At 37.6% G+C, this 13,788-nt stretch overlaps 2 protein-coding genes across 2 annotated transcripts; both read right to left on the bottom strand.

Moving 5' to 3' along the window:
• Positions 1-2,376: 2,376 nt before the first annotated feature.
• LOC148730832 (adenosine receptor A1-like) lies at positions 2,377-4,383 on the bottom strand. Its single transcript, XM_088761343.1, has one exon. The coding sequence runs from the start codon at positions 3,560-3,562 to the stop codon at positions 2,615-2,617; it is 948 nt and encodes a 315-aa protein (XP_088617469.1). The 5' UTR covers positions 3,563-4,383; the 3' UTR covers positions 2,377-2,614.
• A 1,780-nt stretch (positions 4,384-6,163) lies between these two features.
• Positions 6,164-7,876, bottom strand: LOC148730831 (melanocortin receptor 5-like). Its single transcript, XM_088761861.1, has 2 exons — positions 7,783-7,876; positions 6,164-7,407 (listed from the first exon to the last, which is right to left on the bottom strand). Exons 1-2 carry the CDS (start codon positions 7,874-7,876, stop codon positions 6,446-6,448), a joined length of 1,056 nt encoding a protein of 351 aa, XP_088617987.1. The 3' UTR covers positions 6,164-6,445.
• Between the last annotated feature and the right edge of the window lie 5,912 nt (positions 7,877-13,788).

The following is a 13,788-nucleotide window of genomic DNA, read 5'->3' as shown; positions in this document are numbered from 1 at the left end:
CGCCAAACGGCAGAATATTTTGGCCGTTTTACGGCTAACGATTAACTCCAGTAAAACCCTCTTCCATACATTTCCGTTTTCAGTCCACATTAATCGTCACCTTCCGGCTAGATTTTATCTCCAGTGTTTTTCTATCTGGCTTTATACTATGCGAATAAAGAGTTTTCTTGAATCCGTCAAGGATCTTGCCAGCCTCGTTCCCAGGGTCTCTCGTTCTCCCGCACCCTGGACTTAGAGGCGGGGGGAATGAGAGACCCTGGGAACTAGGTTAGGATCGTACAGTCGCTTAACCCTCTGACATCCAATGGAAGACCTAAAAGACGATTATTCTTACAGATACCTCGAGACGTTTTACTACTAATCTATCAATATCATAAATCTATGTGATAATTTTTGTAATTTTGATCTCTTGTCTGCGTAAAAGTGTGTTGAGAAACTAAGGAGAACTGATTGGCACACAAAGTTTATTCGCGAGGGAGAGCTACACAATTCGTTAACCATCCGCATGCGCTTAGAAAGAAGGATGGATGGAGAAATCGTTTAAGTTTTCTGTAAGTTTGATCATGACGCTGGCACGCCACAATGTGATTACTAAGTTTGGAGAGACGCTTTGGTAAAATTAATACTTTAATGTGAATATGGTTGTGACTTTTTTTCAATGTCGACCAATATAGGGTCGAGAAAATTTAATGCACCATTATTGTCACTCTCTTGCACTGAGGTAGGCCCCAAAGATTGTGCTCATAAAAGTAGCATATCATATCATGAACGTCCATTCCCCCATTTTCTTTTCCAAATTACGCTCAAAATTATGTTTCGTTTTCTTAAAGTGTCCTTTTCAAAAGAGAAACGCAAAGGAAGTCTAAATTATATATTTATTGTAAATAAAGCAGGGTATCTCCTTTATTTTGAGTAATATACTTGCTCTGATTAGACACAATTAACTATTTCAGTTAATGCCAAACCAGTGACTTTGACATGATTATCACTACTATTATGTATTATTTATTTTTATTTGCTCATTTATCTATTTTTTTCATTGTTGTGTGTGTGTGTGCGCGCGCGCGCGTGTGTGTGTGTTTGTGTGTGTGTGTGTGTGTGTGTGTGTGTGTGTGTGTGTGGGTGTGGGTGTGTGTATGTGTGAGAGCCAAAACAGTGTCTGTTTAGGTAGCCCGCCTAGAATAGCTTTGCTAACTGCGGGGTACAAAAGCCTTTATTTCTTTAATTTAAAAAAATAATAAAACAAAGTCAATGTTTAAAATGTACGATGTTCGCGTATAATCTAGAACTACCTATAATCATCCGCGGGCTAATGAAGAATTCTACAGCCACCTCTGTTTTCGTTTTCGTGTTTGAACACGTTTTTACCTTAAAAGTGTTATGGCAAACGCAATGCTTTTGCTGTTTGTTTACTTTCCAAGTATACCAGTCTATCGATTGTTGTCTACCATTTACTCAATAGCAAATGATAAATATCGATTTTCCTTCTCTTTTAGCACTAGCTCCTGCTTCCTTTTCTTCGATCCTGAAAACGAAATGTCATACTCTTAAAGCGACCCTATACCGTTTTAGTAGTAGGATCATGTGACCCTACACCTGGAAGTTCATTTTCTTCACTCATTCCGTACATTTATGTGTTGTTTAGTACCGAGAATCTTGCTTTTGAGACCATTTTCCCTAATTGATCATCTTTGTCATTCTCATTATCTGCTTGCTTAAAAGTTTCTTCAAATTAGACATGAAGGGGAATGAAGGAGTTAACTGTTTATAAAGATGAAAAACAGTTGGCAGTCATGAGCTAAGTTTTTAAGGAATAAAAGAAACCCCTCAACGAGGCTCAGTTTCACGACCGCCCTTATTGGTTTTCCATCCTGATTCTAAAGAGTAACGAAGACCACGATACGACTTATATACATACACAAACCTTACCTATACTCGACTTTTTGAGTAACTGACGAGCTAATATCTTCGAGCTGAGACTATATGAAAAAGTAATATATAAATATACATACAAAAAAAATAATATTGATCTTCTTTGTCATTCTCGTTACCTCCCTCGCTTGTAAGTTTCTTCAACCGTTTATAAAGAAGAAGTTTGTTTCCCTCTCTATTACGGCGCAATTTGGGAATTCTGCTCTACAGGAAGGAGGATGGATAACACAGGTTTCTCTCTGTTTCCTTTTTTTAAGTGGACACGTCAGTCAGTTTTCAATGCTAGTTTAAAGAGATTTTGGCAAAACAGTCGGCAGTCATGGGCTAAGTTTTGAAAGGATAAAAGCAACTCTTCTATGAAGCTCAGGTCCACGACCACCCTTACTGGTTTTCCATCCTGAGTCAAAAGAACAACGAAAACCGAGATACGAATAATACAATGTCTGCTATCCCACTTTTATTTACATCCATAATAACAATTTTACTCTTCCATCGATGACAAAAGCAGCTTCCCTTTTCAATATAGCCTCTTCCTTTTCAATTGTGATAATTATGTGTATTTCAAATTCGACTGGTGAAGTACGCAATTATTTGGTTGCCGAGTCATATACAATCTTCTTTGTCCCTATTTACTTTGTCGTAAATAAATTAAGCACAGCCTTTGTAAGCCACACAGAGGGAATCAGTTATCATGGACAGCGCTCGCTGACCGATTGTAAATTACGCGGGATGGCTGATTTCTTCTCCGAGATACGTTCCGCAGTACGTCCAAGACAGCGTGTCGAATGTGTCTAATCTTCCAGCAATAAATGACAGGGTTCAAAGATGAATTTAGGTACACGAGAGTCCATGAGAAAAGAGACAATTTTATTGAAGGTGAAGTCCAAATAAGGCAAATAGAATATGGCAAATAACAAACTAAAAACACCAGATAAACGTAGAATACACCAACTGTGGATTTAAAAGGGACAGCAAAGTTCTTTATTTCATCAGACCTAGCCACGTCTTGTACTTGTAGAGACTGGATCTGACTCTTGTGCCGTCGGACAGTTAAATATATCCTGATGTACACCAAGAATGTAACAAGGAAACCTAAAGCTGCGGCAACTGAAAGAATAATATCCTGAGTGGTGGGCAACCCCCACAATGTCATCGAAGAAACAAATGCACTGCACACCCATATGCCGACCACCACAATAACAACACGTTTGTGAGTAACAAGGTCTTGGTACCTGAGATGTAGATGAACAGCCAAGAACCTGTCTATGCTTACAGCTACAACGCCAAGGAACGAAGCAGCTGTGGATAAACTACTTAGAATACTCAGCATTCGTCGAGTGTTACAGCCAGGATTGTCCAGTTGTAACCACTTGACTAGGAAAAAGGTGTATAATGGTTGACTAAACAAACCAACAGCAACATCAGAGCACGCAAGACTCAGCAGTAGGGTTTTTAAAGTTCTTTCCATTGTTGATGTCTTGTGTATGGCATAGACTGTCACAATATTTAACATGACGGAGGTGTAAGCTAGACAATTGTTGAAGATACAGTTGGCGATTAAAGTCGAACGAAGATACCTAAGTTCGGCGTGTATCAGGAATTGAGACTCGTTACAAAACAAGTCGTTCATGACATCAACTCACTTATAAAAGACCAGAACATCTATTCCAGAAAAAGGGATTCTATTGCGATTCTTTAGCAGGACAAATTCTGCTTATTTTGGCCAGCGATTCTCTAACTGATTCCACTTTTTGTCAAAAATTACATCTTTCCTCCCAAAAGTGATGAAGGTCAACAAAATATAATTTGCATCTCATGGTTCGGGTTCCTAAGTTGAAAGCCAATGACAAAGAAAGAACTTACGTCAAACACCGAAATTAGCGGATGGATTCAAGATGCTCAATTGTATTTGTTGATTAAGTAGACAAATCTCTCCTAAGGCTTGTTTGTTTAAGCGTATAATCAACATCCTAATACCCTCTTCTTACCCGTATGAGTTCGACACAAAATGTTTAACACGAAAATCAGAGAGTTACCCTTGACTAAGTGGAGAAAAAGCGATAAAAAAACTCATCCTTGAAATAAGTTAGGTTCTGAAATTTTCTCGTCTTCGGGCAAGTCTAAACCATCTGCGGAGATCTCTGGCCTAATTGCTATAGCAGATGGCTAATGGCTTCTACGGCTGACGGTTAAAAGTTTGGCCATTCAACGGCAAACAGTTATTATTAAAAACTAGATCATTGGATAATGCAATTAAAGAATTTTTGTTGGCATAGCCATTATGGTATATCAGCCAATATACCATAATCTATAAATATGGTAAGCGTACGTGTCAGGTTAAAATTAAAAGGGAGCTAAAAATTTAATAAAATTTAATAATTCAATTTAAAGTTTTTAATAAAACAATTATTCCACTCACGCTTGTTAGATAGGAGATGATTATAGCCAACGCGCGCTCGTGGAATAATTGTTAAATATCATTTCATTCTTGTCACCAGAAACAGTTTTTACTGTTAACATATTTCACGATTATCGTTTAAGATTTTTCAATGTTTACGCCTAACAGCTGAATGTTTTGCCGTTTTGCGGCTAACGGTTAACTCCAATAAGACCTTCCTCCATTAATTTCCGTTTTCAATACACATTAATCGTCACTATTATTAATCATCAACGTTCCCTTTAGGTTAGATTTTATCTCTAGTGTTTTTCAATCTGACTAATCACTATGTGAATGAAGGGTTTCTTTGAGTCCATCAAGGATCGTGCCAGCCAGGGTCTCTCATCTTCCCGCCCGCTGGAGCAAGAGAAGGGGACGAGAAGATGAGAGACCCTGGGAACTAAGTTAGGATCATACAGTCGGTTAACCTTTTGACATGTAAGACCCAAAAGCCGATTATCCTTACAGATACCTTAGGTTGCTTTACTACCAATGTAGTACAAAATACCATAGATCTATGTAATCATTTTTCTAATTCTAATCTCTTGTCTACTTAAAAAGTGCGTTGAGAAACTGAGGAGAATCAATACACGAAGTTCATTTGCGAGGGAGAGCTACACGATTCGTCAATCTTGTATATGTGCGAAGAAACGAGGATGGATGGAAGTATTACACGGGAAATCGCTTAAGTTTTGAGTAAGTTTTGTTATGACGCTGGCACGTCACAATGTGATCACTAGTTTTGATAGATGCTTGGGCAAAATACTTCGCAGTTGCAGGTGAACACAACAGAAAATAAAAACAGCCCAGAGTAAACGTTGAAAGCGTCCAATTTGCTTGTCCGATTTGAAATTTTAGCAATGTTAAATGATAGAGAAAACTTTAATGTTAGTAGTGTCATGACTTCTTTTCAATGTCTGTATACGTAAGCGTTAGAAAAAACTGCGGACCAATGTTTAACGAGTCGAGAAAATTTAATGCATCATTGTTTTTCATCCTCGTACACTGAGGTAGGTCCTATAGATCGTGCTAGTAAAAGTAACATGTCATTGTATTTGCATTGCCCGATTCTTTCCAAGTTATGCTCAAAATTATGTTTCCTTTTCTGAAAGAATACCTTTCAAAAGAGAAACGCAAAGCAATTGCAAGTTGAAATTATACATTTATTGTTTTTTTCTTTATTTTGAATTACATACTTGTTCTGTTAAAACACAATTAACTATTGGAGACCAACATCGGTAACTTAATGTGTCAAAATCAAGTTTCTCTTTCACGCCATTTTTTTTTTGCCCGTGAGAGCAGGAGTTAGGACAGAGGCAGTATTTTCTTCTGCGTTGACCTTCTTCTCCCAAAACATTGCAAAATTTAAAATAGATTGAGCTATAGACCGACGTTGAAAATAAACAATCATAGAGATCAAATAGGTTATGTATCTGGTAATATTCCCTTCCCCGCCTCAAAAAAAAAAAAAAGAAACCTAAAAATATGCAAATCAGAGAGTTTTTTTTTTCAGAGTTTAAGCTGTTGATTGTCTGTCACAATGAAGCAAATTTTAAACACTTTTCATACCAGACTAACTTTTTTTACTATAACTCCCATTATTTACCCATCATTTTATCCAGAATTTGGAAAGAATGATTAAATTCATTCGAAGACCTATCTTTCATTTGCATCTAAACGAAAGGAGATAACAAAGTAAAAAGTGCTTCATTTTCAGTTTTCAAAACTCCCAGTCAGGTATTATCTAGAACCACGCAAGCTTCTGCGGGCGAATCAACTAGTCTAAAGCCACCACCCTTTTTTTTTTTTTTTTTTTTTTATGTGCAGCCTTTTGCCTCAAATACTTTTTCCCTCATAAGTGACGTGTAAAGGCAAACGCAATGCTTTTCGCAGTTTGGTTAGTTAGCTAACAACGTGTCTACACTTACACCCATAACACCAAGGAACGAAGTGCGGTAGCTGAAAATAAATAACCTGAGATATCTAACACTCCGTAACTGTTACAGCCAAGATCCTTTAATTGTAGCACCTTCACCAGAATAATGCACACATTCCCTGAAAACGTCGCAGAGTGGATCAGTTATCAACATGGACAACGCTCGTTGAGCGATTGTAGATTGAGCGAGACGGCTGATTTATTCTCTGAGACATGTTCTGCGGTATGTCCATGATAGCCTGTCGAATGTGTCTCATCTTCCAGCAATAAATGACAGGGTTCAAAGATGAATTAAGAAACACGAGAGTCATTGAGAAAAGAAAAAAATGTGCTGAAGATGAAGTCGATATAAGGCAAATAAAATATGGAAGATAACAAACTAAAAATACCAGATAAACGTAGAATATACCAGCTGTCGATTTAAAGACAGCAAAGCTCTTTATTTCATCAGACTGAGCTACTTCTTGTACTTGCAAAGACTGAATCTGATTCTTGTGCCGTCGGAGAGTTAGATATATCTTGAGGTACACCGCAAATGTCAGAATGAAACCGAAGGCTGCGGCAACTGAAAATATATATTGCTGAGTATTGCGCAGCCCCCACAATGTCATCGAAGAAACAAATGCACTGCATACCCACATGCCGATCACCAAAATAACAACACGTTTGTGAGTAACAACCTCTTGGTATCTGAGGTGTAGATGAATAGCTAAGAACCTGTCTACACTAACAGCTACGACATCAAGGAACGAAGTAGCAGCGAATAAATTATTTAAAATACTCAGCATTCGTCGAGCGTTACAGCCAGGATTGTCCAGTTGTAACCACTTGACTAGAAAGAAGGTGTAAAATGGTTGACCAAACAAACCAATAGCAACATCAGAGCACGCTAGACTCAGAAACAGAGTTTTTAAAGTTCTTTCCATTGTCGATGTCTTGTGTATGGCATAGATGGTCACAATATTCAACATGACGGTGGTGTAAGTTAGACAATTGTTAAAGATACAGTTGGTGATTAACGTCGAACGAAGATCTGTAAGTTCGTCGTATATCAGGTATAACTTAGTCTCGTTACAATATAATTCGTTTATGACATCAACATCTATTCCAGAAAAATAGAATGTGTTTCGATTCTTTACAAAGACAAATTCTCCTTATTTTGGGAAGTGATTCTGTAACTGATTCCACCTTTTGTAAAAAATGTCACCTTTTCTCCCAAGAGTGACGAAGGTCAATAAATAGAATTTGCATCTCATGGCATGGGTTCTTAAGATGAAAGCCAATAACAAAGAAAGAACTCACGTCAGACACCGAAATTAGCGGATGAATTCAAGATGTTCAATTGTACTTGTTAATTAAGTCGACAAATCTCTCCCGAAGTTTGTTTGTTCAAGCATATATTCGACATCCTGATACCTTTTTTACTCCGACCTATGAGTTCGACACAAAATGTTTGACACGAAAACCTGAGAGTTACCCTTGAGTAAGCGGACAAAGGTTATCAAGAAAAACTCATCCTTGAAATAAGTTAAGTTCTGAAATTTTCTCGTCTCTGCACAGGTCTGAGCCATCTGCGGAGATCTCTGGCCTAATTGCTAAAGCAGATGGCTGATGGCTTATAAGGCTAATGGTTCAAAGTTTGGCTATTTAACGGCTAACAGTTAACACATTTCCATTTTTGTCACCAGAAATAACTTTTACCATTGACGTTTTTGACGACTATTACTTAAAATTTGTCAAGTGTTACGCCTAAAGGCTGAATGTTTTGGCCTTTTTACGGCTAACGGTTAACTCCTTTAAGAGATCCTGTTCCATCCATTTCCGTCACTATTATTAGTCATCCAGGTTCCTTTTCGATTAGATTTTATCTCTGTTGTTTTTTAATTTGACTAATCGTTACGTGAATGAAGAGTTTCTTTTAGTCCGTCAAGGATCGTACCAACCTCGTTCCCAGGGTCTTTCACATTCCCGCCTCCTGAAGTGAGAGAAAGGGGCAGGAAGATGAGAGACCCTGGGAACGAGGTTAGGATCGTACAGTCCGTTAACCCAATCAACAACGCAAGGTCTTAAAGTCCATTATCTTTACAGATATCCCGGGTTGCTTTACTAACAATCTATCAGCACCATAAATATAAGTGATCATTTTTGAAATTCTCATCACTCGTCTGCTTAAAGGTGCGTTGAGAAACTAAGGAGAATTAACACATCAAGTTTATTTGCGAGGGAGAGCGACACGATTCCTCAGTGAGATGCTTTGGCAAAGTACTCAGTAGTCAGAGGTGAACACAACAAAAAAAAAAAAAGGAAAAAAGAAAGCCCCAAAATAGATGTTAAGTACACCTTCAAAGCGTCCAATTTGCTTCTTCTATTTCAATTTTTAGCAATTCTAAGTAACTGTGAAAACTTTGATGTGAATAGTTTTATGACCTCTTCCTCTCCAATTGTGGCGATTTGATATACTGTATAGTTAAATTCCGAGCTACCCAATTATTTAGCTTACGGGTAAAATCACCAAGTTTGTGTTTAACCTTCTTTGTTCCCATTTACTTTAGTCATAATATTATAAACTGGCACAGTCCTTGTTACCCACACAGAGTGGATCAGCTATCGACATGGATGACACTCGATTATAGGTTGTAGTATACCCGAACTGACCGATTGCTGCTCCACGTCACCTTTCTGATGACGAGTCCAACGTGTCTCGTCCTCTAGCAGCTTAAAACCTTTCTACACTTGCAGCCACAACCCTAAGGCACAAAAGAAGCTGCAAATAAATTACTTGAAATCCTTGCATTTGTTGATTGTTACAATCAGGAATCCACATCTCGTGGTATGGCCAAACGACAAAGAAATAACAATATCAGACAAATTGATGGATGGAGGCCGTCAAGGTGCTCAACTGTATTTTTGAAAAGACAACCTTTTTCCGAGGCTTTTTTTTTTCCCTTGTCTGAGCGAACGGAAGAAATAGGGACAAAACCATCATCCTTAGCTTAAACATGGTTCTTAAGCTTTTCCGTCCTGGGACAGGTCTGAACCATTTGCTGACATCCCTGGCCTATAGGACGTAGAGTTGAAGCAAAGAATTGTCAAATTAATTCCATTTGAAATTTTGTGTATCACGTAAATTGTAGGAATTAACAACGCAATGGAGGTATAAGTTAGACAATTGTTGCAGACACAGTTGGCGAAAAAATTCGAACGAAGATCTGCAAGTTCGACGTATCTTGAAGAAAAATAGCGCGGACTCGTTACAATACAATTTATTCATGATGTCAATTCACTTTTAAAAGATAGGAACCTCTAGCCCGGACAAATAAATTTTGTTACGATTCTTTCACAGGACAATTTCTCCTGATCTTTGGGCCACTTTATGCCAAAATTTATACCTTTCCTCGCAAAAGTGACGAACTCTAACAAGAGTAATTCACTTCTTCTGACATCAGTTCTTAGGATATAACCCAAGTACAAGGAAGGAACTTAATATGTCAGACAAACTAACATGCGGAGGCGGTAACGAGATTCAATTGTATTTTCATCAGTTTAATCGCAAATTAGGCAATGAAAAAAAATGTTGGAGTTAAGATACCATGAGTATCTTTCTTATTTTCGTGAGAGTTGATCCTTGCGATTTTCGCAATTGTCAAAAAATTGTGAAAGAAAAATACCTTTAAAAAGTTTTCGCGGAAATAGAAAAGGAGAGAGATGAAGGATCCCAGTAACTCGTCACGATGAGCTATTTTTTGTCCTCATTAATTATTTCTCTGTTCCTCCGGATCAGTATTTCAACAATTTTTGCTTAATTTAGTTTCTTTTAATACATGTTTTTAGTCAAATTACGAAATTAAAGTCTCGCAAACTATACGGCTGTTCCATTTTTCGCGAAATTAAGTTCCCGGTAAAATAAGCAACAATAAAGAAGTCGAGCCTAGACATTATACCATCTTTCAAAAAAAGTTTGACAACTTTCTTACGAGGCTCGTTTTTCAAATACACATGTGAGACATGCTCATACTCCTTTCAAACTCATTTAAAATTAATAAAAACTGTTTGACACGAAAACCCTAGAGTTACCCTCGTTTGTCTGAGCGGAAAGAGTTAAGAAAAACTCATCCTTTAAAAAAATATTCTGAAGTTTGGCTATTTCTGCACGGGTGTGCACCATTCACGGAGATCTGTGATCTCTGGTCTAATCGCTAAAAAAGTTGAAGTTAAGCCACCATTGTTGTCGCTTTCAGAAATAGATTGCTGTTTGGCTGACAAGGATTGTATCCCATGTAGAATAAAGTCATTGCACACAGTCGTTGCAAATCACACAGAGATAAATGACACTCGAACACCGATTATAAATTACTCAAGATGGCTGATTTCTTCTCGAAGATATGTTCCACAGTATATGTCCATGAATTGGTTTCATCTTCCAGCAGTAAATGACAGGGTTCAAAGATGAATTAAGAGATATGAGAGTCAATAAATAAAGACAAAAATATTAAGCTCATTAAGTTGCTTTCGCTTATTCCAGGGTGACAGCTAGCTATGTTTAAAATTTATAAAACATAAAAAAAAGTCTTCAAGATGATAATAATATATTCTGAACACTAAACGATGTTAGGTTTAGTTATTTTAACAGGTAATGCTTTAAGGAACTTTTGGTATCATTCTTACCTCGCTTTTGTTACACCTCAGCTCTCGCTATTCATTCCCAAATGAGTTTTTCTGCTAGAAGTAAATAAAAACTCATCTGTCATTCTTCTTTCTGGCACGCTTGCGGGCGGTAGTTTGTTTTTTCAAGCGCGACAATCGGCGCGATGAATATTCGGTCGCCGTATTGGACGCGTGAAGATCTGAAACGAGTGATAAAACAATGGGGAAGGTACACGGCTGATTAATGAAATGCTACGTCAGAGGGTATGCGGTAATCAACGCGGGCTCAAGTGTTTTAGATCTAAAATCTAGCGAAACTAGCGGAAATTAATAAGGGTTCACATTTAAAACCGAGGGACTTTGTCAAAGGTATTTTCCTACTTGCAGAGGTTTTAAGAAAATTACTTTTCGAAAATTTTTAGTGACCTTGTATCAAGTTTTTGGAGGTTGTTCTGTAAAAGAAAAGCGGCATAGAAAACGACGCCTCGAGGTAACAGAATAAGAAGTCAACCCTGCAAGTTACTCAAAATTTGTTTTCCGTGGCAAATCCTAGCGCAGGTGCATATGTTATTCAGCTCTGTCGGGGGGAGGCGGAAGGGGAGCAACACCAGAAAAGCCCGGTTTTTCTACCCTGCGCCCCTCCCCCACCGTCATCCCTGAGTCCTGGGAGAAATGAATGAGATTTTGAAATGAAGTTTCGCGTAAACACGTAAACATCATAGATATCACTGATATTTAGGCTGTCGATTGTCTGTCAAAATAAAATTTTCGACTCTTTCATACCAGACTAATGCTCTGATATACTTTTGATACTGTTGACCCACTTTTTTCTCCAGCATTAAACTCAGGCGAAAGGATATGACATGAAATACAATGCTTAATTTTCAATAGCCAATCATTAATATCGATTTTCCTTCCCTCCTAAATACTCTTGGGTAAGATATAAAGTCAACTCCTTTCAGTAAATTAAAAAAAAAAAAAAAAAAAAAATCAAACATGAATTACTTTGCCGATATCAATGTCTGATGATAAAAATTAACGGTAAAAAACTACGACGTTTCGAAGTCTGCATGACCTCATTATCAAGTAAAATGTTAAAACTGATGTAAAATTGTAGCTCAGAGATTATATACAAATAAAATGTGATAACTTCATTAGAATAATGAGCGTTCATTGTTATTGGTGTATAAGCTTAAGTACCCAGTGAAACTCATCAACTCAGCTATCGCCTGGTACACGAGTTCTACGATCCAAAGCCGTCACGAAACCCCAACTGAACTTGACGCGGCTACACAAAAACCTGTCAGAATAACTTTACCATTTAAAGACCAAAAATCGGCCGACACAGTAAGACATCAGCTGAAAGATCTTGGCCGGAAAATCGGAACTGACCTACAACCAGTTTTCACGAGTCGTAAGATCGAGGGAAAGCTCAAGATACAAGAAGAGAAGCCCGCTTTAATTAACCACCAATGCGTTGTTTACACTTTTAAATGTGATTCGTGCGATGCGGATTATATCGGTTATACCACACGCCATCTTCATCAACGCATAGAAGAACATAAAGCCTCTGTCATTGGCAAGCATCTGAGGGAGGCCCACGGTGTAGCGTCCGCTGGCCTGGGGAAAATGTTTTCCGTTCTCAAGAAATGCCGCGGGAAAATGGACTGCCTAATCCACGAAATGTTATTCATTCGCGAACAAAAACCAAAGTTAAACACGCAGTCTGACTCAATACGTGCAAAAGTATTTATTTAAACATATACTGCACGATCTGACACCAATAACAATGAACGCTCATTATTCTAATGAAGTTATCACATTTTATTTGTATATAATCTCTGAGCTACAATTTTACATCAGTTTTAACATTTTACTTGATAATGAGGTCATGCAGACTTCGAAACGTCGTAGTTTTTTACCGTTAATTTTTATCATCAAATGTATTTCTAAACATTCTCTGATTAGATATCAATGTCACCCTGGTTTTTTGCTTTCCCCAGAGTAATCAGCTTCTTATTTGCTATTCCTGTGCAGTTATTTGTTGCTCTACGCCTTTTTGCTTTATCATAATTGTTCAGGATTTCATTTCTAACATATACATATATATAATATTTTTCCATGACTTGTACATTTCATTCATTCATAATTATTTATAGTTCAATTCTGTGTGTGTGTGTGTGTTTGTGAATGTGTGTGTGTGTGTGTGCGTGTGTGTGTGTGTGTGTGTGTGTGTGTGTGTGTGGACATGTGTGTGTATGTCCCGACCCTAATATTGTAATTCATTCTATGTAATTTAGCTTCCTAGCCTTGTTAACCTTCTAGTTATTTTAAAAAAACATCACCCTCTTAGTTTTAATTTTCTCATTATCTTATTTGATATTAAATTAATCTTCTCAAAAGTAAGGGTGAATAAAGTTGTTGTTGTTCTTGTTGCTTGGAATTCGAAGTTTCTTCAAATTACACATGAAGAGGAGTGAAGGGGTTAACTGTTGATAAAGAGGAAGAAGTTTGTTTCCCCTCCCTATTACGGCGTAATTTGGGATTTCTGCTTTAGAGGCAGGAGGATGGATAACACAGGTTTATTTGGGTTTCCTTTTTTTTCTTAAGGGGACACGTTACTTAGTTTTGAGTGCTAGTTTTAAGAGATTTTGGAAAAACAGTTGGCGGTCATGCACAAATTTTTCAAGGAAAAAATAAACCGCTGTACGAAGCTCAGGTCCACGATTACTCTTATTCGTTTTCCATTCTGATTCTAAAGAGGGACGAAAACCATGATACAAATAATATCATTTATTACACGACTCGGGAAGTCAGAGGCCAATAAATAAAATCAACC

Source organism: Stylophora pistillata, chromosome 5 (assembly GCF_964205215.1).
Source record: "Stylophora pistillata chromosome 5, jaStyPist1.2, whole genome shotgun sequence".
Taxonomy (NCBI): domain Eukaryota; kingdom Metazoa; phylum Cnidaria; class Anthozoa; order Scleractinia; family Pocilloporidae; genus Stylophora; species Stylophora pistillata.
Note: the sequence above shows the minus strand (reverse complement) of the source record. Positions and strands in the feature narration are given on the sequence as shown.

What these genes read in the sequence shown, in the direction of transcription:
- LOC148730832 (XM_088761343.1), bottom strand. Translation starts at nt 3,562, where the DNA reads ATGAACGACTTGTTTTGTAACGAGTCTCAATTCCTGATACACGCCGAA.
- LOC148730831 (XM_088761861.1), bottom strand. Translation starts at nt 7,876, where the DNA reads ATGGCTCAGACCTGTGCAGAGACGAGAAAATTTCAGAACTTAACTTAT. An exon ending in CTTTGTCCGCTTACTCAAGG is followed by an intron (nt 7,408 to 7,782) that starts GTAACTCTCAGG and finishes TTTCTGGAATAG; the next exon opens with ATGTTGATGTCATAAACGAA.